This window comes from Phalacrocorax aristotelis, chromosome 1 (genome assembly GCF_949628215.1).
Source record: "Phalacrocorax aristotelis chromosome 1, bGulAri2.1, whole genome shotgun sequence".
Taxonomy (NCBI): domain Eukaryota; kingdom Metazoa; phylum Chordata; class Aves; order Suliformes; family Phalacrocoracidae; genus Phalacrocorax; species Phalacrocorax aristotelis.
The window spans coordinates 182,025,134-182,052,498 of record NC_134276.1 but is presented as its reverse complement, the minus strand read 5'-3'; the positions used below and the strand labels follow the sequence as shown (position 1 = coordinate 182,052,498).

Here is a 27,365-nt window from a genome sequence, read left to right as displayed (position 1 = left end):
GCAAAGGAGAAAGAACAGGTGAAGGCAGCAGCGAGGTAACATATTCCTCTCCTTGTGTAAAGCTGAATTGGAGCAATGCTGTTCAACTTCGCACTAGAGGAGACAGGGTGAGTCTCTTGTACCTGGAGATGAATAGCAGCAGCAGTCCATTACCAAATGCTTTATTCTCCAGTGCTGTGAACTTGGGATTCAGTTGTCGAGACAGCATTAGAGAACTGCTGAAGTAGTTTTAAAGCATCCACTTCCCCTTAATGAACAGCCTCACTGGAATGCAACTTTTGTGTTTTAAGAATAAATATGTTTTTTTTTTTTCTGCTGAAGCTTCCAGTATTGATCAGTGAAAGTACTGCAGGAGAAATGGTGACAGTGGGGGAAATGTGCTGCTGTCTGAGCAGCTTCTTATCTTCTCACACCCAACAGAGGTGGAGCGACTCCGCAGCATCCTCATAAATCTCTAGCTAGTGTGAGAGAGAGAGTGAGAGGGAATGAGAAAGGACAGGAGGGAGGATGAGAAGGAAAAGATGCCCAAGGTCAGTGGGTAAACCTGCGTAAGTGCAGCTGCAGGAAATGGGCAAGAATCATGCTTCTCGATCTTCATACCTATTCAGAGACATGATGTATGGAAAGCAGCAGTGTGTCGCTACCACCTGTTCTTCACTCAGGGTCCCCTTCATGCTCTTGTCTGCCACAACACCCGTAAGAAATGAGCTGGCTAAGAAATCCAGCTACACCCCAGCTCCCTCACTCCATCACAGCCCTCACACAGGAACTGTTCTTTAATCGAGTCTGTGCCCATCACCTGCTGACCAAATCCCCGGAGGCCGTGTCTGCATGTCTGGGTGAAGACAGACCCGAGGACTTTGCTCTCCCTGCACTTGGAGAAGCCCAGGCACATGCTACGTTTGACAGAATTCAAAGATGTTTTTCTGTGGGTAACAAACACTCACAGTTCTGACAGTAAATATCAGCAAGAGAGAGTCCCAAGAGCATTGCTGAGGGCTGTAAGCTCTTACCCATCAGGCTATAAAATTACTTCTAATTCAAATAGGAGGGATATTGTTCCCTCTAAGAGCTAATTATGTAACAGAGAAGTACTCTGCGGCTCTAAAATCTTCCTCCCTAGCTTTTTTTTTTTTTTTTTAAATATGCTGCTGTCAGGGAATAAGTAGGCTACTGGGTCAAGCAGATCCAGAGACTGCTCCACAAGCAGGTTCTCCAGAAGACCACAGTATACCCAGGGGGCAAGCCCAAGTCTCTTATGTTCTGACAAGTTTTCTACGCCCCTAGAGATTTCACATTTCCAGCTGATCACCTCACCACAGACTGTCACTACACCCATCAGAGAACCTGACATTTTGTGGGATAACATTTCCTTTAAACATAGCACTGATAATACAGCAAACAAGATTTCCCTGTCACCGACTAGTGAGAGGAATGAACACAGCTCCACAGTATGAGCTGCTGTGTTATTGTAAATTCATTAGTTATACCTGATTTGGACCACTGTGAAGTAATTATGTAAAACCCCTCACACAGTACTTTAAAACCTTTAAATATTCTTTACAACCAAGCAGCAAGAGCAATTCCACAAAGGTAATTTTCATAAATATCATTGTAAACTCTATGAGGGACTGCTCTAATTACCTTTTGCAAGCTGCTGTGAGAAATGTCTTGCCACTGCTATTTGTAAGCCTCTAAATGACCTGGCACAAAGTTACTTAAAAGAACAAATTAATTTTCAATTCAGATGTCCATTCAAAGACCAGTAGGTCAAACACTAATAAATGTGTTTGTTCTAACTCATAATAAAGCAGGCCCAATTCTGGAGTGTGTTGTACTCACGCTGGCACAAACAGGGACTAATCCCTCACAATTACTGGGGCTAGAATAGCACAAACAAATCTAAATGTCTTTTTTTCCTTTAGTGTCTCTGATTTCTATAAGTGTTTTATAATGGATGAAAAATTACTCACCTAACAAGTCAAAAGATCAAACAAAGGATTCCCGCTCCTATTGCAGCAAACGTGGTGGCCATCACCAGCTTTGGGAAGACCAAAAGGAACAAGAGACACCCAACACACCCAGACTGTATTCACAACAGACAGGACCAGCGAGGACGGTAGGAAGAGCCAACCTTTCCCAATTACTAGATGAGAATGGAGACAGAGCAGGGCAGAGGTATTATATTTTACCAGATGCCTTTGCAAGAGGAGACTCAGGGGCGCAGAAATGAGACCAAAAGCTCCCCAGCACCTCTGAACAGTGCTAGGGAATAACCAAAAGTAGATTGGGTGGGTCATGTCCTCCTACTGTAAATTAATGGCATATCTGCATAGCATAGTGTTAGATGCCCTGGAAGTGCCCCTCGCTAATCCTGCCTGATCTCCTCCCAGAGAGAGGAGAGACACACTTCCATGTCTTGCCGAAGTAGAGGGTGTCCTGGCTGTCATTCACACCACATCTCCTCTTCAGCACAAGGGGGTGGGGAAGGTCAGAATATTGCAGTTGCAGCTTCATGTTAACCCTCCATTCACCTGAAGACTAAGTGCTTGCAGCAAAATATTGTTTTGCATTCCACGTTTGTAAGTGTCAGGGCAAGAAAATGCTGCTCGTGAGTTACTCTGGAGCTGCTCTCACTTCAAAACCCAAGTGGCGGTCAGGGTGTCCCAGTTACCTTCCCTGTCTGCTGATGGAGAACAGGACTGACCCTGTGAAGATGACCACTTCGAAACATGAGAAACGCCAAGCATTTTTAGATGGGTTTCCCTATGTCCTCAAGAGTTGCCACATCTAAACAACTGTAACCTGAGTTCTCGCACTGTCCCGCATGTCTTCACTTGGCTCCCGAGATATCTCAGAGCTTATTTCTGAAGCTCTGCTTTCTGCAGGCTAGCTGGGGATGTGTAAAAAGCTTTTCCCCACTCTCAGCTCAGGGCGAGGGCAGCAGACAGCAATGGCCAGGCCTGAATTCAGAAGCAACACACACTTCCCTTCCTGAACAGTCCCTAGGGGAGGATAAAGCTCTTTCCACTTTCACAGTCCTCTCTTTTACAAGCAAGAGACTTCTGATCTCTAGCATAATGTTTTAATTCACAGTGACACTGAACTCGGCGGCAGACAGACTGATGGACTCACTCAAGGCAACCAGCGCTCTAGCTAGCTGTTTGGGAACTTGTTTGTTTGCTTGATGATATGTTTTAAAGAGAAGAACTGGTCATGTAAGAGGTGATAAAGAAAGGAAAATGAAGAGGATTAGGTAGGTTAAAACTGAAATGAAACAGAATCCAACTAAATGAAATCGAGTCAGACGTTCCACCTATTTTGTCACACACTTGTCCTGCATCTGGTAGCACTGAGCATCCCCTACTGAAGGTGGGCTTAAAGGTCACAGCATGACCAGGAATGAGCCGGAACCACACTGTGCAGTATTTATACATACATACATACAGTGAGAGAGAGGGAGATATCTGCTGACGATGTCCTAGTGAGAAAAAATCTTTAGTGCTAAAGGACTATCCAGAGGAAAGTTAAGTGGAAATCTGTGACTGCTGGAGACAGAAACCTGTTGCTAAGACCTCCGCCTCCTACAGTTTCCACCGGGTCTCGCACAGCAAACAAAATGGATCCCTGGCCAAGATACTGTGATCCCACAACTTTTCCTTTGAAGGCAGGCAATTCTGAGTTATAACAGACACCCCCCACCCCTCTCCATTTGCTGTAGAGGCTCCATAAAAATATCTTCTTTTAAGTGTTGTGTATTTACTAAACATTATTCATATCATACTTTCTACAAAAATACGTTACCAGAACGCACTCTTCCGCAGAGAAGTTAGAAAATCAGGGATGAGCACGAACCTGTGGGGATCATCGGGGTCACAGTTTGGTAGAAAGTTAGTGACAGCTTCTGCCACTTCTTCATTCAAAAGCACATCCCAGAGTCCGTCAGTAGCTAGGATCAGAACATCATCTGGCCCATGCTCGTACTGCAGAAGGTCATAGACTCTCACCTAAAACAAAAAAAAGCAACCCAAGAGACATCCGTGAAGGAGAGAACATCGGACCCGTTTGTGACACGCTGCCGAGTCTGGCTGCGAGTTAGCAGGTTTGGCCAGGGCACTGGAATAACACTCCCGCAGCACTGCTGGGGTCTGTTTCCAATTTAGCCCTTGAGACGGCAACCCTTCCTGCCCTGGCTCAGCGTGGCTCACGTGCGTGACTCCAGCCGGCATGGATGCAATCGTCCCTAAGCCAGGCTGTAAAGCACCATGCCACCTGCTGCCAGCAGCACTTGAAGCCTCCCCCACCTGGCAGCCTGATTTCGGTGTGTGAGGCTCTTCTCTAGCATCGCCAGGACCAGTCATATGGAAGCTGAATAATTTATTTGATGAATTTTTGATATTTGCTAATAAAATATTCACAAATAATTGTTTTCACTCTCTGTCCAGATCCATTTAGCTCTGCCAGATAAATTGCACGTGTTCAGAAATGCCTGCGTCGCAGAAGGCATCACATTTATTTTTCTAGACCTGAGGCTGCTGCTGCACTCAAGAATTATGCCTGAGGAAGTGAGTAGTTCCACAAAACAGAGAAAAACTGTTTACCTGCTTAGTTATGTGTATCTGTAAGGAGTTCAGTAGGTAGAGACTGATTCAAGATCTGCACAAAAGTGAACCTCCAAGCTTAAGCACACTATTAAAATGTCCACTGGCTTCACCTTGCCAGTCTGCAGCCACAGTCAGGCCGAGCACTCCTGCTGGCACATCCCTAACACCCTGCCTTTAAAACGACTTCCATCATCCTCTTCCCGACAAGGCTGGGGAAAGCCAGGAGCAGAGGGGGTAGACACGGGGTGGGGCAGGAGGCTGTCAGCTGAGCCGGAACACAAAGAAAGGTCACGGCAAGTGTTTTAAACCGAGCCTTCAGTTGGGTGTAACTCTCCTTCCCGCACACAGTATTCCAGCTGACAAACCGCCTGCAATTTCCAGGTTGCAATGGGGAGCCGTCATGAAGCACTCACAGAGCACTTTAATTACCACAGCAAGAACCACAGTTTGAAACAAGTGTGACAACCTTGGCAAGGCCGACAGGAGGAAACAATCCATCTGTACTGAAGTTTGGAAGCGGTGCGCCTCGTCATGCACCCTGCTCCGGCCTCGGGCGCCACTAACAGCAGCGGCAGTCGGGAAATTTGTCAGAACAAGCATTTGGCATAACTAGAAAATACGAGCTGTTTTATTCTCCCTCCTGGTGCTTTCCCCCCTTAGGAGCCATGGAGCAGGCAATGCACATAAAATGCCTGGACCTTTTAATGTAATTATGATTTTATGGGACTACAACCAGTACTGGAGGGGAAAAAAAAAAATCATCTAGACCTGACTGCTAATCCTTACTTGTTCGCCTTTCAGTCAAAAGCACAAGAAGGTCATTTGTAAAATGTAACCTTCACTTCATTATCTAAGGTAGCAGCTGAATAAGGACTTTGGAGAGGATTAAAGTCAAAGCAAGATACTGTCTTCATTAGAGCATATCTCCTTATTCAGACTGAGTGGGAACACTGTTATAGAAAAGATCCCTATATGCAGCACAGCTCTCCTCTCAAGCCCACTGCACAGAAGTCAGTAGCTGTCATAGTACGCATTCCCCAAAATTTAGTTCAGCCTGTAACAGCCCAGGGTTTCAACTCAGAAATCACTGGGGTGTGGGGGTTAAGTTGGCCAACACAGCCATCAATAAGTGCCACATGTTCTGGTCAGATCTCTTGGGTACAGGCAAATATTTGAGAGAGCATCAGGGTTAATGCTCAGGGATGCGCTCAGCAGCAAGACCATCGCAGGAATAACCAAGCTTCAGACGTCAGCGCTAGGAAACAGACCTATCATGGCTCTCCCAACCAGGCCAAGTACACATTACACCACAAGAGCCTTTTTTGCAGGGAACCAAGACCATGCATCACTGATTTGAATCCTCCTGAAATGAACAATCTTGTCTGACTGGGGAGGGGCACTGGGATAGATAAGAAACTTGGCAAAGCTACCTGAAGCCAATCCACAGGTCAAAAGGTCCAAATCCTTGGTGTAGCACAATGCTAGAGCAGCACCAAGAACAGATCATTTTACCAAGAACATGTTTAGTTTGGGGGGAAAAGAAAAAAAAAAGTGCAATCACTGATTTTATGGGTAATCTGGGAACAAGGTATATCCTAAAAGCAAAAGTTTTGTGAACTCAGCACCTCCAGAAAGGACTGCAATTGAGAAGGAACTAGATATCAGAAGAGGTGCAGAGAAGGGCAGTGGGGTGAGCAATAAGGGGTGCTAGGCTGGTACCCAGGCTAAGGAAAAGAGAGTGCCAAGGTTACAGGAGGCAAGGTTGGGGCAACTTTAGGGAAGATTCTTCTATAAAAGGACCGGTTGGACATGCAACAAAATGTTCACTGAAATGCAGCTTTGTCTGCCTTACAGTCACCAGAGCAGCAATGCATTAGAGCAGCCACATCCACATGATTTTTTCCTAGGCTCTTTCTTTCTTGTCTTTCCTCAGGTTTCTAAAATACAGCTGTAGGTGCCCCAGTACATTGCTGACAAAAATGAGTTAATTTAGAGCTGTCCAGTCTATTGTAGGTTCAAGTTATGCTCACAGACCACCTTGCCCAGGTGCAGAAACAAGCCAGCTCCTAACTCTTCACTTTTCTGCTAGCAGCTTTGTTCTAGTTCTTTCTTTGGTCAATGAGGGCCTCTTGCAGTAGCGACACGTGCCTTCAGCTGGACACGAAGCAGCTTCGCAGCAGAGCTCCCAGGGGCACATAGGTTGGGCAGCACACCGGGGCATGTGTAATGGAGACCAGCAGGACTCACTGAACATCCACTCCACACACACCACAAGGTGTAACACCCCACAGCATACTCCACACACACTGTACAAAGAAGGCGAGGCAGTGCGATATGCCAGAATTTCGGAATGACAAGCAGAGATCCAGGGAGTTACTTAGGTGCATGAAATGACAAGCAGCCCACAGCTCTGTAAATCTTACATGACCGAAAGCAGCTCAATGCCTCCAGTGCGAATGACTACTTTTTAATTTTTATTTTTTTTTCTAATTCCAGAGCCAACCTACCTAACCACTGCCTCCTTCCTGTAGCTGTATTTCAGGAAACTAAACAACAGCGAGGTTTCAGTGACATTCTGTCTACAACAGAAGTTTGCACCAAGCTGCAAGCACTGCAAAACAGTATTACGTAGCCCCACTAGCGCAGCTGATGCTGGCCAGACAATGGCCTGCAGCACAGAGGTTTCTTTAACCGGTGCTGTTCCCCTGACATACTTCCTAGCAATTCCACCCAGAATCCTCACAGGCTTTCCCTCATGACTCATTGCTTCTGCAGCCAGATGTCAATCCTGATAGTGCTTCACAGAACTCATCCTCTGGGCTACCTGTGCCCTGTCCTCTGCCTCCTGTGCTGTCCCAAGAGCCTTGCCACCAACTCCCCCCAGCTTCCCGGCCCTTCTGTGCTCCCTGGTGAACTTCCTCACTCTAACGTCTCTCTGGAGCATCAGGGCACCCCTCAAAGGAGCCTAGTTTGATCATCATACTTCTACCATCCACTGATGTCTTACTTGACTTGGAACAGCTGATCTGTTAACTACCTAAACTTGACTTTAGTAACCAGATAATGTAAAAAGCCAACGATAAGGAAGCAGCACCACCTTGGTAGCACAAACGTCCATAACAGTAAGAGTTGGGTTACGCTATATTTTATCCTGACTGGTACTAACAGATCTCTGCTGACAGGTAACAGCGGATACACACTGCTAGAGCCCATAGTCACACACGACATCTTTCTGAACACGTGTTATGCAGTTTGTCAGGTAACACCTTTCTTCAATCCAGATATTTGTTACTCATTGCTCACCTACATGCAGTCAAGGGTGCTGAGAAAAATGCTCTGGGCAGGCAACGAACAAACAGGTGGGCTGTTTTTATATTTACATTTCAAACAGACCTACCCACCAGACAAAACCTGCGTTTGGCTGCCGAAAAGGATCACAGCAGCTCTGCGAAGGCGCTGCGGCTTGTTTGCCAGGTTTGTTTTTAAAAGGCAGCCAACACGAGTCCCTGCGGCTTGAAAACCGCTCACAACAGAGTGACATGCGAGCCTGCAGCCACCTGAGGTGCTCCTCAGCAGCCGGCCCCGGGGGAATTCGAGCCAAACAACGGCCCGCATTCACTCGCCTGCACTATTGATCAACTCAGCTACTTCAATAAATTAAGCCCTTTCTTAATTGTATCGTCCATTTTTATGCGCAGTGTTATCCAGCGCAGCTTCGCTGGCAAACGATGAGATCTTTCAATACCACCCTCCAAGTAATTTATATGTAAATAATAAAAAGCGGGTCCCAACACTGCTCCCTGCAGCACTCACCAATTAATCTCCTTTTAGCTTTTTACTGCCACCCTTTGTTTCCTGCCCTTTAGCCAATTTCCAGTAGACTGTGCCAACTTTCCACTTAGTCTATAGCTTCATATCTTTTATATTAATAACCTGTGATGCAGAACAGCTTCTCAAACGTTTTCTGAGAAATCAAAGTGCTCATGCAAGACCATCTACTGCATTTATTTTTTCTAATTCTCTGATAGACATAACCCTGAAGGACTTCAAGCTATGAGTGCAATGTTTGCTTCTTGAAACCACCTTGATTCCTTTTGATCAAACAGTACTTCTCTAAGTATTTGCCTCGCTTGTTCCTTTAAACACTGTAATTCCTGAAGATTTCTCCAGAAGGCAGATGTGAATCTAAAATGGTCTCCTCTGACATACCTGTGGAGTTGTCAGAAAGATTCTACTAACATAATAGAAGGGAAAAAATTCTCCTTCATTACCTTCTTATCATTTGCTGTGGTGGCTGGCTTCAGTTTCATCACTGGCAAGGGCCAAATGCTGCCGTCAGAGCCACACCTCTCCCACCAAATGGCCGAGCTGCCATTCGAAAAAATCTCAGGATGAAATTCTGCTTTTCAGCTGCAACAAGGCGGATCTTGCTGAGCTTTAAAAAGCAGAATTTCCTGCTGAAAGCTTTCAAATGAACTGTTCCATTATGAAAAATAAATATTTAATTCCATGCCAGAGAGCCTCAGCCATGGCTTGCCTGCTTTGTGCTACTCCAGTTCATTATAAAAGGCTCAATTCTCTAGAGCTCACCAACCTGCAGAAGTCCTCCAAATCTGGTCTTGTAACAGCTGAGCCACTGACTCCTGATTACATTTGTCAGTCTTGGCGCCATGACTTCTCCTCCCATAGCCTGGCACTCTATCAAAGTATAATTTCACACCACCCTCAAATTACTTCTCTATGCCTCTTTCTGGATGTAGTCTCAGGGATGCTTACCTTTCCTTCAGCTAAATTTTGGTAGACATGGCATACCAGAGCTTTGTCACACTGGAAGTAAAGTGTTCTGAAAACTCACCACATTGCCCCCCAACTTGGGAAAGGATGATGTAATTACGGCACAGAAACAGAAGCCAGAGGACTTGGATCCTCCCTCTCTCACGACTCACTATGTGCCTTAATTTCCTGTGCCTCCCCTTTTCCAGGTCTGGAAACCAGGCATTGTGCCTCCCTACCTCTATATAAACAATTCGAAATCCAATGTTGCACAAGGGCCAAATATGACTGCTGCTGGACGCCATTGCCTTTACCTCCAAGTGCCAAGATTCCCAGATGGCAGCATAAAGATGTTGTTTCTTAATGCTGGTTTCTGTGCAAGGTGCACTGTCCATGTAGGGACAGAACAAGCCAGGGAAAAACACAAGGAGATAAAGTACTAGGGCTCCTTCTGGGAAGAGAAGGAAGAGATGATTAAGAGAAGGAGGTGCAATGGAAAGACAAGTTGGAGCATATGTTACTTCCTAATAAAATTCAGGGCTTTTTTTGCCAGTGTCTCTAAATTGAGGTGGCTAGTGCTCTGTCTTTCCTCCTCCTGCCCTTGTACGTTACTGCAGAATTTAGCTGTAAAGGGAATGTAGAAACAAAGCCAATTTTGCTCCCCTTTTGTGAAGCAGTTAAGAGATCCTGAAACGTGGATAGCATATGAACTGGATGTCATATTCCAGAATTTGAACACGTACAGACACTCCACACAAATCAGAAAAGCCCATGAGAAGCTTCGGTTTATACACACAGACAAACACTGCAGCAGCAATTGGCAGAGATGATACTGCTGAGATACTGTACTGCAGCCATTACATACTCCAGAAACACTGGGTCTCAGCATGCCAGAAAGAAAAATAAGTAGGTAGAATTGCATCATTTCGCTGGCACTAAACAAATCCATCACAGTGATGAGGGCAGAGCTGCTGCCTGCCTGGCTGAGAACAGCAGCGGGTCCCAGGTGAGGTATACCACACATTTAAAGGGGGAAGAGGGAAGGTACTAGACTGGCAGCAAGGAAATGCGAAGAAGGGGCTGCCTGTAGATCTCCTCCTTTTCTTCAGGGCCAGAATCTTTCAGCACTTTTTAAATTTTTATTTTTAAAGTCTCCAAGATGTTCTAAGCAAGGTTAATTTAATAATTTGGTTCCTTCCTAGCACTATTACGTCATTTGTGTATTTTCATTCTCTCGCACTGCTATAGCAAGCAATAAATTCAAGGTCAAATACTGGGTATGGTTAGAACTCCAACAAGCCAGCTGACAGTGGATGGTTCTCAGCATTTGGGCCACGGGCCTCCTCTTTTTGTGCTGTCATTGGATGGCTTGCCCTTGCTTACTATTTTATGAAAAATGTGCGTCATCTGTTCCTTGATGTAGGAACAGGAATGCACTTATAGAGGGGGGAAAAAAAAAGCGAGGTTTGCATGTTTCTTGTTAACAAAAACATTCAAATCCCTTTGGAAGGCTCAATATCCTTTACTACAATGTCTCTGGTGGTCAAAACCTGGAATTGTTTGTGGCGAGGCAAGTCAAGGATAGTTTTAAATGCCTACATCATTTTAACACAAATACTGCATAATCCTCTTGTTATCCCATCATTTGGGAACACACATGGACATTTCTGCCATTATTTGGTGTTTGCACAAAACCATCATAAAGAATTAAGAACTGGAGGTGAAGGGGCAGAGAGATGGAAGCAGAAAGCACTCTTCCAAGTGCTCATGGCATTTTCTTGCTTAAGAGTTGATCTGGTATCCGCTGTGTAATGCAGGGGACTATTCCATTGCAGAAGACATCCAGTGCTCCCTTCTGAAGAACACAGACTTTGGTCAACTTCTGTGAAGGTAGCACGATCTAGGCCTCAAGGGGAGTTGGAGCACAAGAAGGTGGGGAGAGGTGGGTGTCTGTCACACAGAATGGTGAGGCTACAGGGTAACAGTAGACTGGGGAATGAGAAGGCATCAATGCTCTGCCAGGGATCCGGAGCAACCAGAGGCAGAGCACGCGGCTGGGGAACATAAAATGTTCCTACTGCGTGGATGTTATTAACATGCTGCACTTTTGGGAAGGGCAGCATGTTACCTGGATTGGACCACAACCAGAACGGGCAATTTGGGAAGAACAAATAAGCACACTAAGTCTATTTGTTTCTCTCCCACAAATCAGGTAGTTGACCCTTGGCTGTTTTACCTCAGGAGATGAGGACAGGAAAGGTTTGATGTATATATTGGAGTCGTGTACTTTCAGGTCATGGTCTCCCAGTCCTCGGGTCACTCCAATTGTTGCCATAACTCGAGCCTGGAAATAAAGAGAAGCTATGGGGTGAAATCTCGTTACTTGCATTGTGTTAATAGGGAAAGAGGTAACGTTCCTACTCCATAACTGCTACAAGTTAGGGATTAATTCCCTTTTTTCCTCCCAGAAACACTAGATTTAACACAGCTAATCAACTTCTAAGCTTTTCACATTCATGCCATCTCCATTTCTCTCATTATTCCAAGCTTTATATTCATGCCCATCCCAGTCTGTGTACACCCATCTTGGACTGTGGCCATCTGGAAGGAACTGGGACTATGGAAAATCAACCCAGTTGCCTTGCTGTCCCATGCCAGTCTACGAGAGCATTCCTTCAGCAAATTATACTGTCAGTAAACAGGTTCTATAAAAAGGATGAGGAGCCTGATTACTCACCTAAGAAACCTGCAGCCTCTTCCCATTGACGTATTGCCATATACATTCCCCCACCAAGAAAAAAGTGCCAAAGGCACTGTGTGTGAACACACAGGTGGTGGTAGCACCGACCACAGTGCTCTCCCCTGTGGAGAGCTGGTCCTGGGCAGGTCTGCTGTTACCTCAGATCTACCACTTCCTTCCCCAAGCACCTTCGTCTGCGACATGAGCTGTTTCCCAAGAGGTGCAGGGCTCTTCTTCATTAACGCTTCTCCAAAGACTGACCAGGCAGACTGCCTCATGGGGAACCTCGCGCTCTGTGTATCACTTCCCCCACACTATAGCTTAGCCACAGCAGCTTCTGAACAAGAAAGCTCACAGCATCAATAACAGCAAGCAACTGACTCAAAATTATTTTGCCTCACTAACCCCTGGCTCCATAAGGCAATAAGAAAGTAAATTAAAAAGATGTGCATGAAATGTTTTGCAAATAATTATAAACCTAACCAAATTCAGAGATAAGCTGCAGGTCTGAACCTTCAGAACTTGGACTAATTTTGAAAAGTGTGTATTTTTGCATTGAGATAAGAACCTAATGCAGCAGGGGAGCACTATTTAGAAACTCAGCGAGCATACCAATATCGGCAAACTGACACCACTGCGTCCTTATATTGATCCTATTGCTGCATCCAGCTAAGCTTGCTGGGATCAGCACTAATGATCTCACTGTTGTTAATCACGGAGCTGGAAACAAAGTACACCCAAACAGAATGGTTCTTTTCTCCCTTTTAAGAAAAAACTATCAGCATTCGCATATCAGAAAAATTCAACAGTGAGTTCACATACACAAGCTGAAAGAGATTCAGTTAAGGGCTGTTATACCTCTCAAATCCTGCCCTGACCCGTCCCCTTCATAAATTAAGGTTTTGCATCTCAGAGCACTCTAAAATGTTATTAAATATCCTCTTGCTTTGTTTTCAGCAAACATGAGGTATTTTGCTATCTTCACCCAGTCTAGTTATATTTTTCAATGAAACCAGGAACATTTCAAGTCAATTATTTAAGATGGTCTCATTGTAGCCTACTTACAAATGAAAGAAAAACAAAAGCAAACTGAACAGCAAATGACTATGCTTGCTATAAAAATGCTTTTTAGTACGTTGAGCTCTCCCCGCCACCCCCCAGACATGAGAATGATTTATGACAGAACCAAGATATTCTTTCAAGCTGTCAAAACGATAAAATAAAGAGATACTGAGTGGAAAACACTGGACTGCCACAGGCTAAATTGAGTGGTAAACAGAATTTCTTCTTGTTTTGGTCTGAGGAAAGCAAACGTGCCCACCTTCTTGCCTTCTCCATATATAAGGGGAAACTTCAAGTCATCTTCCTCAATGGTTTTGTACGCCCTGTTGGGGGAGGACAAACAACATTTATAAAGCTTGCACTTAATTAGTGACCCAGTGCCCTGAAACAAGCAGCTATGATTTAAAAAGAAAAAAAAAAATCATTATTTTTCATAGGAACTCTGTCTTTGAACCAACATGTAAATCTCTTTTCCTGTGGAAAGATTTTCTGTAAAGAATTATCCATTTCACCAAAAGGAAAAGTGAACATAAGGAAACATCTAACATGCCTAGCTGCTCCTATTGCTTGCAAGGAAAAAGAGGTGGACTGGAGTAACACCCTAATCAGGTAGAACATCATTGGCTATGGCAGCAGCTATACCATAATACAGTGTCATAAAAAAAAAACCCAAACCCACCAAGAAGCTAAGCAATGACTAGATTCACACTGTTAACATGAAATGGTTAGCAACGACAGGACATGTACCCAGTCAAAGTGTGAACCAACTCTCCAATCCTGTTCTCACCTTTCAGGACCGCTTAAACCAAGACAAGCTTCACGTGCTGAAGAGTCTTAGAAGGATATTTAGTGCTCATTTGTCCTTCACTGCAATAGTCAAGGTTGTCAGAGATTTCACATTTCACAGCAGTTTTCCCATGGCCAAGAGACAAGGGAAGTAAATGCTCATGCTCTCATTCTGTTTACCACATACCTGTGTGCTCTATCTTTTACACATCCAGCTGTTGACAGTGATGAGGTGAGAAGGTGAGCAATTTTAACAGTGAGAAATAAAAAAATAAAAAAAATTTAAAAAATAGACGGCTGTCATTCTCATAAGTTGTAGAGTCCCATGGTTCATATGCTTGAGCCAAGGTGCTAGGGAACCTCTTTGGTTAAAAGTCTGTCACCCCAGAGGGACATGCTTCCCTTCATACCACAAAATTGTCCCTCCCCAGCCTTTCCCTTCATGCTGCCCTTCCCTCCCAGGCCACCCCTGCCCGAAGCCCTCAGGGTGCTACCAAAATCATCCTGAGTGCACGAGTCAGTGCTCCCTGCCAGAGCGGAAGGGACAAGTGGGAGTAGGGAAGGTGCCGTGGTGGGTCCCTTGCCAGCCACTGCCAGCCCCTGCTGCCTGGCTCTCCATGCGGGCTGGCTGCTTGAGCTTCGGGGAGATGCATGTTTAAGCAACGCTAAGGCTGTGACACAAACCAGCACAAAATTAAGGGTGATCAAACTTCCCCCTGCTTCACTGAAATACGGCATAGACCTGGGATCAATAAATGGTGCTGCATTACACAGCTATACACGCTGCATCACCTAGGCAAGCCCCAGACTTAAAGAGAGTAGCATAGACATTTACAACCACCTTTACATTTCCCAGTAACCACAGGTAGGGCCCATATTAGGGTTAGGGGAGGGATAGAAAAAAGAAAAAGCAAACAAAACACAAAGAAGAAACTAGTGGAGGACTCTGCTCCTGTACTATAGCACATTACTAGGTGTGAAATCCCAAAACGGAACCAAGTGAGGTTTGCAAAATGCAGTGGGTGCTTCATGGGAGACCACATAGTCAAGAATATTTTGGGTATATAACCATGATACTTGTGCATTTCTGTAAAAGACGATTCAGTGAAGGCATTTAAATGGCATTTTGTACTGTAAATGGCATTTTGTACTGTAAACAGATCAGCTCTTAAACCTAACAAAAAGGCACAAATCACTACAAGTAGCCAGCATGATAATACTTCCCTGATGTTTAAATCCTGGAACAGCATTTTGTTGGGAAGGATGAGTCAGTCATGGACTTTGCTCTTGTTCTTTCCTTTATTTCCAACAGGGAATAGCTGATATCTCTGCCTCACTCACCAACTTGGATACCCTGATCTGAATGTGAAGGAAGAATTTTACCATCCCTGACTGCTCACGAACATGTCCCAAAGCTTCCAGCTGCACCTACATTGCTGGTAGCCCTGGCAAAAGCTCCTTGAGCAGTCTGAGCTCCTCCCTATTCCTTGCATTGAGCCAGTCATGCTCTGACACCAAGAAAAAGGGTAGCAGCTGAGTCAACACTGGGCATCAGAGTCAAATGACTTAAACCACAAGCCCATCAAGACAATAATTCCTACTGGATTTTCAAGTTATTGTACATATTTGTTACGAATAGCAAACAAGACTAAGCTGACGTGACTTAACCATTTGCAACCCCCTTTTTAAAAGAAAAAAACAAACCTGTTCTTTACCTACAAACTATATTATAACTACAAATACTTAAGACCAAAGGCCCCACTTTATTTTGTCCTGTAAGTAGCCAAAAACAGGGATCAGGTTTTCTTCCCTCTCTCACCTCCTTCCTTATATCCTCCTGCATAGCGCCTCACACTGATTGCGCTTTAGGAAGATAATTAAAAAAAAAAAAAAAAGGGGTGAAAAAGACATCATTTAGGCTGGTGTCCTTCAAAAGAATGGTCCCTATTGCTGAGTCCAGCATCTTTTATGGAACCACCATAAGGACCATCATCCCTAGGGCCTTCAACTGTTACACAACGATGGAAGGTTGCTGGAAGAGACGATGTTGCAAGGGCTGAAGCTAACTTGTTTCATCAGCAGATTAGGAAGGGCAGCTGGCTAGCCTATGACCTCTGAAGCTATGCAACTAAGTGAGGGAAGCCCAGAGGGCTACAGTGATTTGGTTTGTGGTTTCTCACAGCAAGTCACCTCTTGGGCTCAGAACTTGGGTGTCAAGACTCATCTCAAACACGCTTTTTTGGTTGATATTGCTATTGCCTGAAAAATTATCAGCGCTTGAAAAAACAATGCTCAGAAATGCAACCGCAGCAATGGAGCTGGCACAGACACACTGACAAGCAACCTGAGACACTCCAGAAAAGTACTTATGTCCTGCATTACTAGTGAAACAGTATTAATAATATATGAGCATGTGGTTTGCTGCAAGAGAAGGATGAAGGGCAGCTTTTCAGCTAGCAGTTCTGCAACAGCACTGGGGAGAAGGAAGGAAAGAAGCTATGAAGTTAATTTTGATTTATGCCCCATGAAACCTCCTGTACTTTGTACGTGTGTTTATTTCACACAGGCTACAACCTTCTGGACTATTTCACTTGATTTTATGTAATAAAATTGCATTTATGCCTTCCTGTGCTGTTTAGAGTGTGCTGTATATAAAGATATAATATGGCAGTAGGTATATCAAACACAGACATACGGAGAACTGGAGGGGGTTGTTTGGCTTTTTTAGTGCCAACATGGCCTTACTCAGCCACCTACGTAATTCAGGCAAGCTCACTGTTTTAACAAACGCAGGGTTACAACCTTCCACTCTCTCCATCTTCCTCATCCACACCCTAGGAGGTCTCAGTGGCCACCAGGGCATGACAAGACAGGTTGTAAAGACAAGACTATGCTAATGTTTGCTGCTCTGAATGAGCCTAAATCCCATCAAGTGCTTCTGCCACGTAAACCTCTATTTTTCCAAACGGAAAAACAGAGGGATAGAGGGGGAGTAGAAAAGGCAAGCTTGTGCCCAGCTAGATCTAGCTATGTTTTTTTTTCAGTTAACTTCGTTTCTTCATTTCAAAAGAATTATGAAATGCTACTGCTGTCCAAAAATACTGAACTAGGGCTTGACATATGTACCACCCACAAAGTTACATTTGGACTCAGGATCAACATTTTGGAAAACCGGGCCAAATCGCACCAGGAGCCAAAAGAGATGTCAGAATGAAAGAACTAGGACTGACATGATGTTACTCATATGCTAACTGGAATCTGCTCTAAATACATGGTGAAATAATAACCAGAAGCTGCTAAATGCACAAGACAATCTACGGAAGAAGTTTCCTACAGTGCTGAGGTCATTAGCAGCGCTTTAGGCACTCTTTAAATAAAAGATTACTAAAGTTACCTGCATGTTGCTGGGTCAGAACTTGAAAAACTGGTCAGCTCCCAAATACAGATTTCAGAGCCAAAATCCTAGATAATTTCTTACATGTGTTACACATTCTCCTGCCATATAACTTGTTCTTACAGTTGGCCTTTGGAAAGCACAAATTCATGTAGGAGTAAAAGTTGTTAACAAAAAAAAAAAAAAGTAGTCCACTTCCCCCCCCCACCCCCAGCAAACTGTGTGAGGTTACTGGTCATGAGAAGTATTGCGTTGGCATCCCCAGGCACAACAGATGGTGGTCAAAACACAATCTACCCTGACCTGGAAGGCTCAGTTCTGTGAACAACAGGGGAATCCAAACTCTGTCCTCTGCTCTTCCATAGCACTTGGCTTTAGAAAGTTTGTCTGTATTTCACATCTCTGCTAGTGACACCTGATAGTAAACTGAGAATTAAACCTGAGGAAGAGCAAAAGGAATCATCATAAGGGCTTTAGCTTGAAGCATAGAGCAAAACCCATTTGTGGCAAGCAGCAAGAAAAAGCACTACTGCTTCAGAAATATCTTAGTTCACACTGTGTACGAGGATGAAGGCTCTCCTTTGAGACAGGTTTGTGGATGCAGTGTATTTCTAGCACTGCTTTGCTACCACTCTAAAAAACTCCAAACCCAGAACCACCTCTGAACACTCCCCACACCCCAAACCTCCCCCCCCCGCAACAAAACCACCTCAGCTAACCAACCAACCTCAGGTGCCCCAAGCTCAACTTTCCTTGGTCATACCAATAGAAAATGAGATTTTAATCCTTGAGCAACACAAAACTTGACAAAAAAAAAAACCAACCCAAAACAATTTTTGTCTTCCCACATAAGGAATCAGTGGATTGGAACTAGCCCCTTTGGATAACAGAGCTTAAATCACCAACCCAAAAGGAATTGTTTATCTGTACTGTCTATTGAACTACAGGCATTAAACCAATATAAATGTGTGCTTACTACCAAGAAGAAAAAATGTGTAGCACAGGTTAGGCACAGAGCCACTGAAAATTAAGCAATTTATGGCTGGATCCAGCCATAATTTTTTAAAACTGTCCTTATACATATGTGCTTCTGCAGAGTCAGGGTCTCTAAATCCAGACAGCACTGTGTGATACTAAGTACCCTCTAGGTAGGTTAGCTTTAATGTTCCAGTGCCTCAGTATCTTTCCCCTATTACTCACCTGACATATAGTTTAACGAGGCAAAACTATGACAAACAAAGATAAGAAAAGCACACAAACTATAGTAGTGTTCATTAAAAGATGATGGTAAACCCAAATGGATTAAAAGTCGACAGATGCATGTGCACACAGGCACAAAACAGTTTTTAGGGAAACATCTACTCTAAACCAAGATATTCTCATAGGGTTTCTTTCAGGTAAAGAGGAAAACATACAAGTTTTAAAACATGTTTTTCCCAGAAAATTCAGAAATTCCTTCTTCTGAACCTGAAACTGTACAACATTTCATTTTGCAAATCCCAGTTCTGTCTACCCATCCACAAATTAAAAAAAAAATTCTCAGCATGGCTTGTGCATATATATGATCTTTGGCTTGGTCAAATCAGACTGGCCTGTGAGCTCCGGACCTCCAGGGAGCCTTCACCATGGTGTACAGTCCTAAGACAGAGTCTGGACTCTGGAGGGGACATCTCCCCCAGCAACCTACACTCCTGGGGAAGAAATTCTCCTAAGCAAAACAAAGTCCATCCATCTTGGCTAGCCCATTTTAAAGATTCTAGCACCGCCATCTTCTCTCAGGCACTACCCGGAGCATGGCTTATTTTTTTAGTCCATTTACCTCTATTGGAGCATTAAAAGACAGAGGTGGACGAAAAGTCATGGGGAAGATGGTCAAGTATCTAGAGAGGTCCTTGCCCCCTAAAAAGGAAAATCAGGAAAAAAAAAAAAGTTACCTGAGGGTATTTATAAACACCCTCCCCTTGTTGCTTTTGTGCTCAGGACTCTGGGAGGGGCAGAGCAAGTGCCCTTGCTACTTGTGATCAGTTGAGCTTCTGCCACCCACGAGTGACTGAAACTGTGTGCAGACACTGCAGCTGCACACTAAGTGGATCCATGTTCTGCAAGTCTCACCAGGCCAAATTTTTTTCCCCCCAGTGAATTTGTCGTCTTGAACACTTCTAAAAATTTACTTCATCTCTTCTACTTTTAAAAGACCAACACGAAGGCTTGTCAGCAATTTACTCTGGAGATAGAGGGTGTAAATTCACGTTTTGCTGTACTTCTTGTTAAAAGGATGTGGTGAGGCAGATGGGAGAAAGGTTGCATGTTTTGCCTCGCAATGCCTGCTCCACACTTGCTCGCTAGGATCCTCTGGAAGGAAAGGAGGTTGCTCCTAAGGAGGAATTGTGGAGCAAACTCTTCTGGGAAAGATCGCTGTAGTGTAGGGTGGAGCAGGCAGTGAAACTCAGCAAGCAGAGACTTCACCATCTCATAGGAGTATGGGAAACCCCTCCGAGGAGCAAGGGGCCTCCTCTCAGCTGGGAGCAGAGCCATAAGTCAATCCTGGGTGGCAACAGAAAGAAAGAGGATTTCCTAGGGACCCAGCAGAGGTTATGTTAAATTTGTGCGGCTGGGGAAGCCAGAGAAAGCAGGAGCAGGGGAAGAGACTTCACCTTACCACGAGGAACAGTCGTTTTTCAGATTGAGCATTACCTTATTTCAGCCTAGTTTCTGTCTGATAAAACAGAGCTTTACAGACTGTGAGCCTTTTGTTCACCCTTGCATGTGCAGCACCTGATCTTGTGCCAAGGCAAAGCCCAAGCTGAGTTGCACAGCCATGCCAGGACAGGCCTTAGACATACTGCTTCCAGAAGGAGATACTCCTGCAGGACATGACTCAGACCAACCTCATTCTTGTCAGGCTCACTTGGCCCCAGAAAGGCCATTTACAAAGAGCTTTACCCCAGACTTAAGTTTTTTCTTTTGTTGCAGCTTTCTTGCACCCCGAAGACACTGGCTCAGCTCCTGTGGCATGTGTGCACTTGGGGAAAACAGAGCCATTCGTCACTGTCAGGAGATGTGCTGTACGCAGCAGGTCAGCTCTCACCTCCCGCTGCTCCTGCAGCGAGGGCTGCAATCTTGAAAAGATGCATAACATGCACATTGCAAACAGCCATTCATCATCACAGAGCTGTGGCCCGGACACCTAGGCACAACCCAGCAAGCTGCTCCAGCTGCGCACACTGAAAAAGCACATCCCGTCCCGCTCCTGGCTACCTCGCAATGAGAGACGAGAGGAAAGACAAAAAAAGCAGGCAAGCGGCTGTGGATTACAGTTTCTGCTGTAAAAATGACATCCTATCTCTCCCTTCTCCAGAAAGGCCCAGTGCTGCAAAGGTGGCCCATAATCATTAAATTATGAAAATGTAAGTTGCTGGGAGGAAATTAATACCAGGCATGACTGGGGAAAAGGCTGTTTTCTTGTGAAGTAATTATGAAATTAAAATTTGATCTCTCCCTGGCGATTGCACAAAGGATACGGCTGAGGTCTCGAACACAACAATACAGCCAGGGTTTCAACAGAAGAAGCACAGAAGGTTTCACTAGACAAAAAAGCTCAATTAAAAAAAGGGTGGGGGGGGGGGGGGGAAGGCGCGCTGGGGAAGAAAGGATGACTTTTTGTAAATTACATGAATTTGGCTAAAAGGCACAATCAAGCATGTTACGGCACAGGGTTTGCAGACTTCCAATTACTTTTTACAAGTTAGAATCAAGCTGTTAGGAAATGCAGCTTATCTGAATAAGACTAATAATGCTAAGCTAATTAGACCCACAGGCATTAGCCAGCAGATAAATTCAGGCCGAAAAGAGGGACACTGTCACTTTAAATACTGCCTTGGGATCAGTGGAAAAGCTAATGAGGAGTGTCAGTTGGGGCTGTTTTATTAGGTGGTTCTCCAGAGGATATAGCCCGAGGTTTCTGTAGCAGGGCTTCTGCGCTTGATTCAATAAATCAATTTATATTAAAGGGGGGCGCAGCGCGGGTGCCTGCTCCATAAAGCATTTCTGTGGCATTTCTCAATCTGCTCAGGCACTCCTCGGGCAGGCTACCTGAACGCGCTGTCAAAGGACATCGAGCACAGCAATAAAGAATAAGATAGCGGCCGCATTGGCAATATTTGTTCAAATCAGCTCGCGCATTACCAAGCAAAACATGTACGTTGGCTCTCACCAGGGTATTCTGGATCCCCAATAAGTGATTAATGAGAGCCTGGTTTTTGTGAGCCGGAGTCTGAACCGCAGACGGCAAGGTGGGCTGCACAACGAAAGCAAAAGGCATCCACCCCAAACAAAATAAAACGGCTTGAAAAGTGAAGTTGCTTTTTTAATCAGATACTTAGAGGCTGAAAGACATTCCCTGATGGAAAGAAAAGGGCAAGCACAGAGCAGGCTGGCGGCTTTCCAGGCAGTGGACAATATTGACTCTAGAATAAAATGGGTTTTGCTTAGCGGTCGCCCCAGGGCACCAGCTTCCATGCTTTGGAATAAATCACATGGGCGGGTGATTCCCTGGCACAGGCTGACCCTTGGGCGGCTAACTGTGTGCCACAGCACCCCCTTGCCAGACAGACGGACACGGAGCTGACGAGGGCTCCGCTGCTGCTGTGTGTACATGCACGCAGAGGCAGTGCCCAATTCCCCCACTTGCTGCCACCCTGGGCTGCAGCCCATGACGCCTGGTGGGTACTACACCAGCTCGGACCATTTTTCCTGGGATGCAGCTCAGATCTGTGTGCTCCTGGAGGGCAAAGGAAGCCACCAACGAATCAGGCCAAAAAATGGACAAATGGTCAAAATCTAGGGCTTTTTTGCCACCCTAAAATCAAGTAAAAAAAGCTAAAGCTCTGATCCAGAAACAAGCATTTAAAGAATTCGCTACAACGCAAGCAGCAGGAAGGCCACTGTTTGCGTTCCAAGGAGGAGCAAAAAACTAATTTTGAAACCACATAAGCTGATGCCAGTTGGTGGTGCCTTCTGGATGCCTTTGGTTAAGTGCAGTGCTGTACAGCTCCTCCGCCCCCACGGGAGGCTGAGAGGGGAACCCTGGAAGGAGCCACTGTGCCAGTGAGGGACACAGTAAGCCAGAAAACCAGGTTTTGGAAAGGTGTCTAGGATATAGTCAGAGCAAAGTACTTCAAAATTGTTCATAGTGGATCTACCCACGAGTAAAGAAAACCTGACCAACCATGTCAAAACTTTTAAATAAAAGTTGGAGACAGAGATTACTAATTCTGTGCAGTCCTTTAAAGGACCAGTTATTAGGCCTGCTTTTCCCGCCCTGCACCCCCCCGATATTTCTACCTCAGGCTATCTGCACCCCTTTTTAGCACTGCCAGCACATTGCTTACACGGCCACCAAGTCTTCCCTGCTGCTTCTGTTGCTAGGACTTGTCAAAGCCACGAGAACTACCCCGTCTTCAATAAGAGTTTAACCTCTGCAAACCACAGGCCTGAAAAAACCAGCCCAGAGACCCAGCTGTGAAAGACTGTCAGTAACACAGATGTCTGCCAGCAAATTACAGCTCGAGACAGCTCGGAGGCTTGTTCAGCAGGAGACACAGCTCTTAAGATGCCTTGCCAGCTACAGTACGGGTTTTGCAGTGGTTGCTCAACCACAACATGAATGGGGCAAGGGTGCAGGAGAGGCAGCTCATGGTCAGCTCCTACCTAAGTGGCATTTATTTTAGATACATTTAATACAGCTATTTCTCATCCCAACTGCCAATGCAGAGAAAGGAGAAAGGGTAGGAGAGCCAGAGGGAGAAGGGAAAGGCTGGTCTCAAAGTAGTTACAGGCAGCCTGGACTAGTGATGCGGTACACATTGCTGGATCAGTGGTTGTCCTAATGCTGTGGGGAAACTTGGCAGATTTGCTACCACTGTGGGCTGTTGAGACAAAGCCAGTGTGGAAACTTCACATGAAAAAAAGAAAAAAAAGAAAGAAAAAGCAAAAAGCAAAAAAAAAAGGCCAAATGCATTATGACAGACCCAAAGACAATAACCTTTTGTAATCCAAACAAGCTAGGCAAGCCAAGCCATTGTTGAGAAGCTGAAAAACTCCAGAGCATAGGAGAAGGGTAAAAACAAAGAAAAAAAAAATACAGCTTATAATAGAAAACACAGAAAGTGTCCTGAATTTTAAAATAAACCACTTCATTTTCCTGAGGAAACATCAGAGCAGGTAGAGTTTTACACCCTCTCACTAAAGAAGCCAGTAATTAAGTGTAAGACTGACTGTCCCTAACATCACCTGAACCTCTCTACACGTATGTGCAAACACCAACAAACAGTGAATTCACTGACCAAAAAAAAGGTTCAGACAATTGATCATCTGCACTGTAAGTGATAGAAGTTTGGCAGCTTTTTAACGTACCAACCTCTGGATGGCCAAAGCTTCATCTGATGTTTTCTAGAAAAGGAATATATATGCTAATTTATTCTCCATGACAGATATTGTCCTTAGAAACAAATGCAGAACAGACATGCCCTTGGCCACTGCGTCCTGATGCATCAGTTAAATCTAGGAATTAGAAAGGGAAGAAAATAGAAGCAAAACCCTTGAAGTGGAAAACGACCACTGTGAAACACCAGCCACCTCAAACCATCGCCTCTGAGGGCCCGCCAAGCTGTTAATCTAACATCTTGTTCACAATCTCAACCATTAAAATTGACCCAGACTTTTGGATAAATAGAAACAGATTGCTTCTCCTATGCTTAGGAGATCACTGCACACAATTCGATGGCAAACAATACTCCCTTGGGCAAACACCCTGCAAAAAGAATTGGATCCTTATTTAGAAGGGCTCTGATTTAGGTAAATGTATGGTGGTAGAGCAATTCCCTCACCATTTTATTGTCCTGAGGCAAACAAGCAAAGAGGTAACTGGTGCACTAGCTGTGGGATATAGACCAGATAAAAGGTTCTGATTTTTTTATTCAGGACAAAAATGTAGCCCCCATATTCCACTTCCAGCCAGAAGTCAAAAGAAACAGCAGGGAGAGGTAGCCTCACCACAGTCTCCACATGCTTTTGCTTGGCACAGGCCACCTCCTTCTGGGACAACACTGAGGTGAATTCAGACTTGACTTTTCAAGTCACAGTTTAAGTCTTTATTCCGGAATAACTGCTTACAGCTAGGCATTTGTGCTAAACTGGTGGTAATTTTTGTATTGACCATGTTAGAATCTGTATCTGGATCAACGCATGTCCTACACTTCAGGAAATTCAGAAAAATCAACAGGAAAATCTACTTACTTCTCCCCCTTGCCATATGCTAGAGTTAACAGAGTTCACACACCAGTACTGAAAAACAATACATTGAATCCAATCTGCCACCCATTTAGACTTACCCAAGCTCCTCTACCTTACTTGTTATTCTGCATTTAAAATTTGCGTTCCTTCTTATTTATCTTTCTTCTAATGCCAAACAGTATTAGCTATGCAATAACCATTTTGAATACGGTGAAACGCTATGCACAGATTCACAAATGACGTACAAACTGATATACCGAATTATCCCTTTGTTTAATTTTTAACCATTCCAACCCTGTATTCGTCCCAATATTCCACTGGTAATTCTGACTGGGGGTGGTGGGGGGTGGTGGGGGGTGGAGCGGGAATCACAGTAAGCAGAACTTCCACTGAGCTTTCTGACATGGTTCTTAAGTTCATTTGGAACTTCTACTGTACACAGATAGTTATTTTTCCCCTCTTCATGCTTTGCTTGATATTTATCAATGCCAAGTTTGATCACTGTGATGCTCATTTGTGTAAATCACTTAATTCTTTGCAGTTCCTTATGGCTCTTCTTGTTTATTAGGAAAAGAGCTGGGGTGTCACCTGCCAATGCTGCAGCTTCAACTCTTCTAACCTTGTTTCCTTTCCAGACCACTAACCCAACAGGGGAAATGCAAAACAACTCCCACAAACCTGGAGAAACCCTCTTTGCCTTCCAACCATGATGAAAGAATTCTGCTCTTACCCTCCTCTGAGGAAGTTCTTGGCCCATGATTCTTCTGTAGCTCTTTCCCAGAGAAGGTGAGGTTTCTGGGGTTTGGTCAGGGGATTTTTTTGTGTTTGTGGGTTTGTTATTTTTTTCTTTTGCTGTGATTTTTTTTGTTGTTTGGGGGTTGTTTGGGGTTTCTTTTTTGCCTTCCCTCCCTTCTCCAATAGCATCTCACATCTTGAAAAAAGCTTTGGAAGTCTACATGAAACCATTTTTTACTGATGCCTTCAGAGACATCAGGGAGTTTTATTATTAAACTCCCTTTGCAGAAACTGGGAAAGTGTCTCATGATCTTCCAAATGTTTTGCTGTTTAAATCCTCAGTTGATCCAATGTTCTCATTCTGTTCCTATTCTTTTGCTGAAGCCTGTAGCCTTTTTCAAATATGATGTCATCATTCTCAGGGTAAGACTGCATATTCTACTAGCAGCTGTTCAAGATGATGCACGATGATGGTTATTCCCAGATTAACATTTTCTGCACAAACTCTCCGGATAATATTAAACTTCAATCATTATTCTGCCATTAAAACATCATTATATTTATGGTCTATGCAGTATGGGACAAATCAGAAGCATGTGGTGTTGTAGTTGCATGTGAGCATCCAAGTCCCCAAACCTACAGGAGTTCAGGCTTTTTAACCCCCTCCATTATTTCTTTTCCTGAAAGGACATTCGCTAAGGATGCTAAAACACAAACAGCATGGAAGTGAAGACCATTTGCATATATAAGGCCTTTGCCTTTATAGGTCACACACAGAGCCCAAAACAGCAGGAATTAGGGCTTCTCTAAGTGAGTGGGAGTCACTTGAGAAGGAGCCTCTTGAACAAACACAAAACAATAAAGACATTAAGCCAGTGACAAAAAACTCGTCGTTCTTCCTGTCTTCGCTTCATTAAGTCAATGCTGCTCATTCAAGCCTTTTCATTTTAGGCTGGCTATGACTTTTATTCAGATAGGCCCATGTCTAAAACAATTCCTCAAGGGTTACCCAAATCAGGGGTCAGCTGCACTGGAGTATGGGACGCAGCTCTTCCCTTCTGCAAGTGTTCCTCCAGCATGCAAAGGCCTGACGGCCCACTGATCCAGATTCTATATAAAGCTACTTCCAAGACAGGAAAGTTGTTTAGCTTTCAGGAAGATCCCTGGCACATCATCTCCTTTATGTGTTTGCTCTGCTTTGAGTGCTCACATGCTAAAATGAACTGAGGACCTGGCTCTGGAGGGAGGTCAACTTATTTAAAACATTAACTTCTAAAAGAAAAATACACCTGAAAGAAGGAAATACCTTTTTCCGTTAGTACTCAGGCAAACATTGCCATGTTTGATGCAGTTTACACTAGTCAAAGACACACACAAAGCAAGCACTGGTGGCTGACCCCATGCTGAGAAGGACACATTCTTACCAGCCAGTCATGTTGAAGTCACGGTAGAGCATCCTCTTTCCAACTTCCTTGCGCTGCACCCTCCGTGGAAACTCTAAATGTGTGAACTCATTTCCCAGCAAGTGGGGCTGCATGTAAGCCTGTGGGCAGAAACCAAGCCACAGATACCACACGAACGTCATAAAACAAGACATCATCTATTTTTAATGAGGTGGCATTACCATCTCTTCCCGCTCTCTTCCCACACACATTTTTTTTTTCTCCTTTTTAAACAAGGAAGATGATGAGCTCTGTTTCAGCAAATGGTGTGCACATACACCAATTCTGACACTGCCTGGTGTCCAGCAGCAGCCTTACAGGGAGCAGTCCTCTTGCCCTCAAAATCCTTCACTTCTCTCTGCTCCTCAACATTTGGGATCTCTAAAGTACGCCTCACCCACTGACCCTGAAGCAGTCTGCAGGGCTTCGTAAAACAGAACACATCTCCTTTTTTAAGTCAGCAACCTGAGAGAAGGGAATGATCAAAGGACAAAGCCATGGAGCAAGCAGAGACTTGGAGGGGTGCACGGGGAGTG

General features: G+C 44.5%; 1 protein-coding gene across 1 annotated transcript in view; it reads right to left on the bottom strand.

Moving 5' to 3' along the window:
* PPM1H (protein phosphatase, Mg2+/Mn2+ dependent 1H) overlaps positions 1–27,365 on the bottom strand; it is a 138,989-nt gene that overhangs the window by 4,627 nt on the left and 106,997 nt on the right. The window contains exons 6-9 of the mRNA XM_075080932.1: positions 26,812–26,930; positions 13,439–13,502; positions 11,614–11,721; positions 3,856–4,007 (exon numbers count right to left, since the gene is read on the bottom strand). Of these exons, the coding sequence (XP_074937033.1) occupies positions 3,856–4,007; positions 11,614–11,721; positions 13,439–13,502; positions 26,812–26,930 (443 nt within the window). The remainder of the gene's footprint in view (positions 1–3,855; positions 4,008–11,613; positions 11,722–13,438; positions 13,503–26,811; positions 26,931–27,365) is intronic.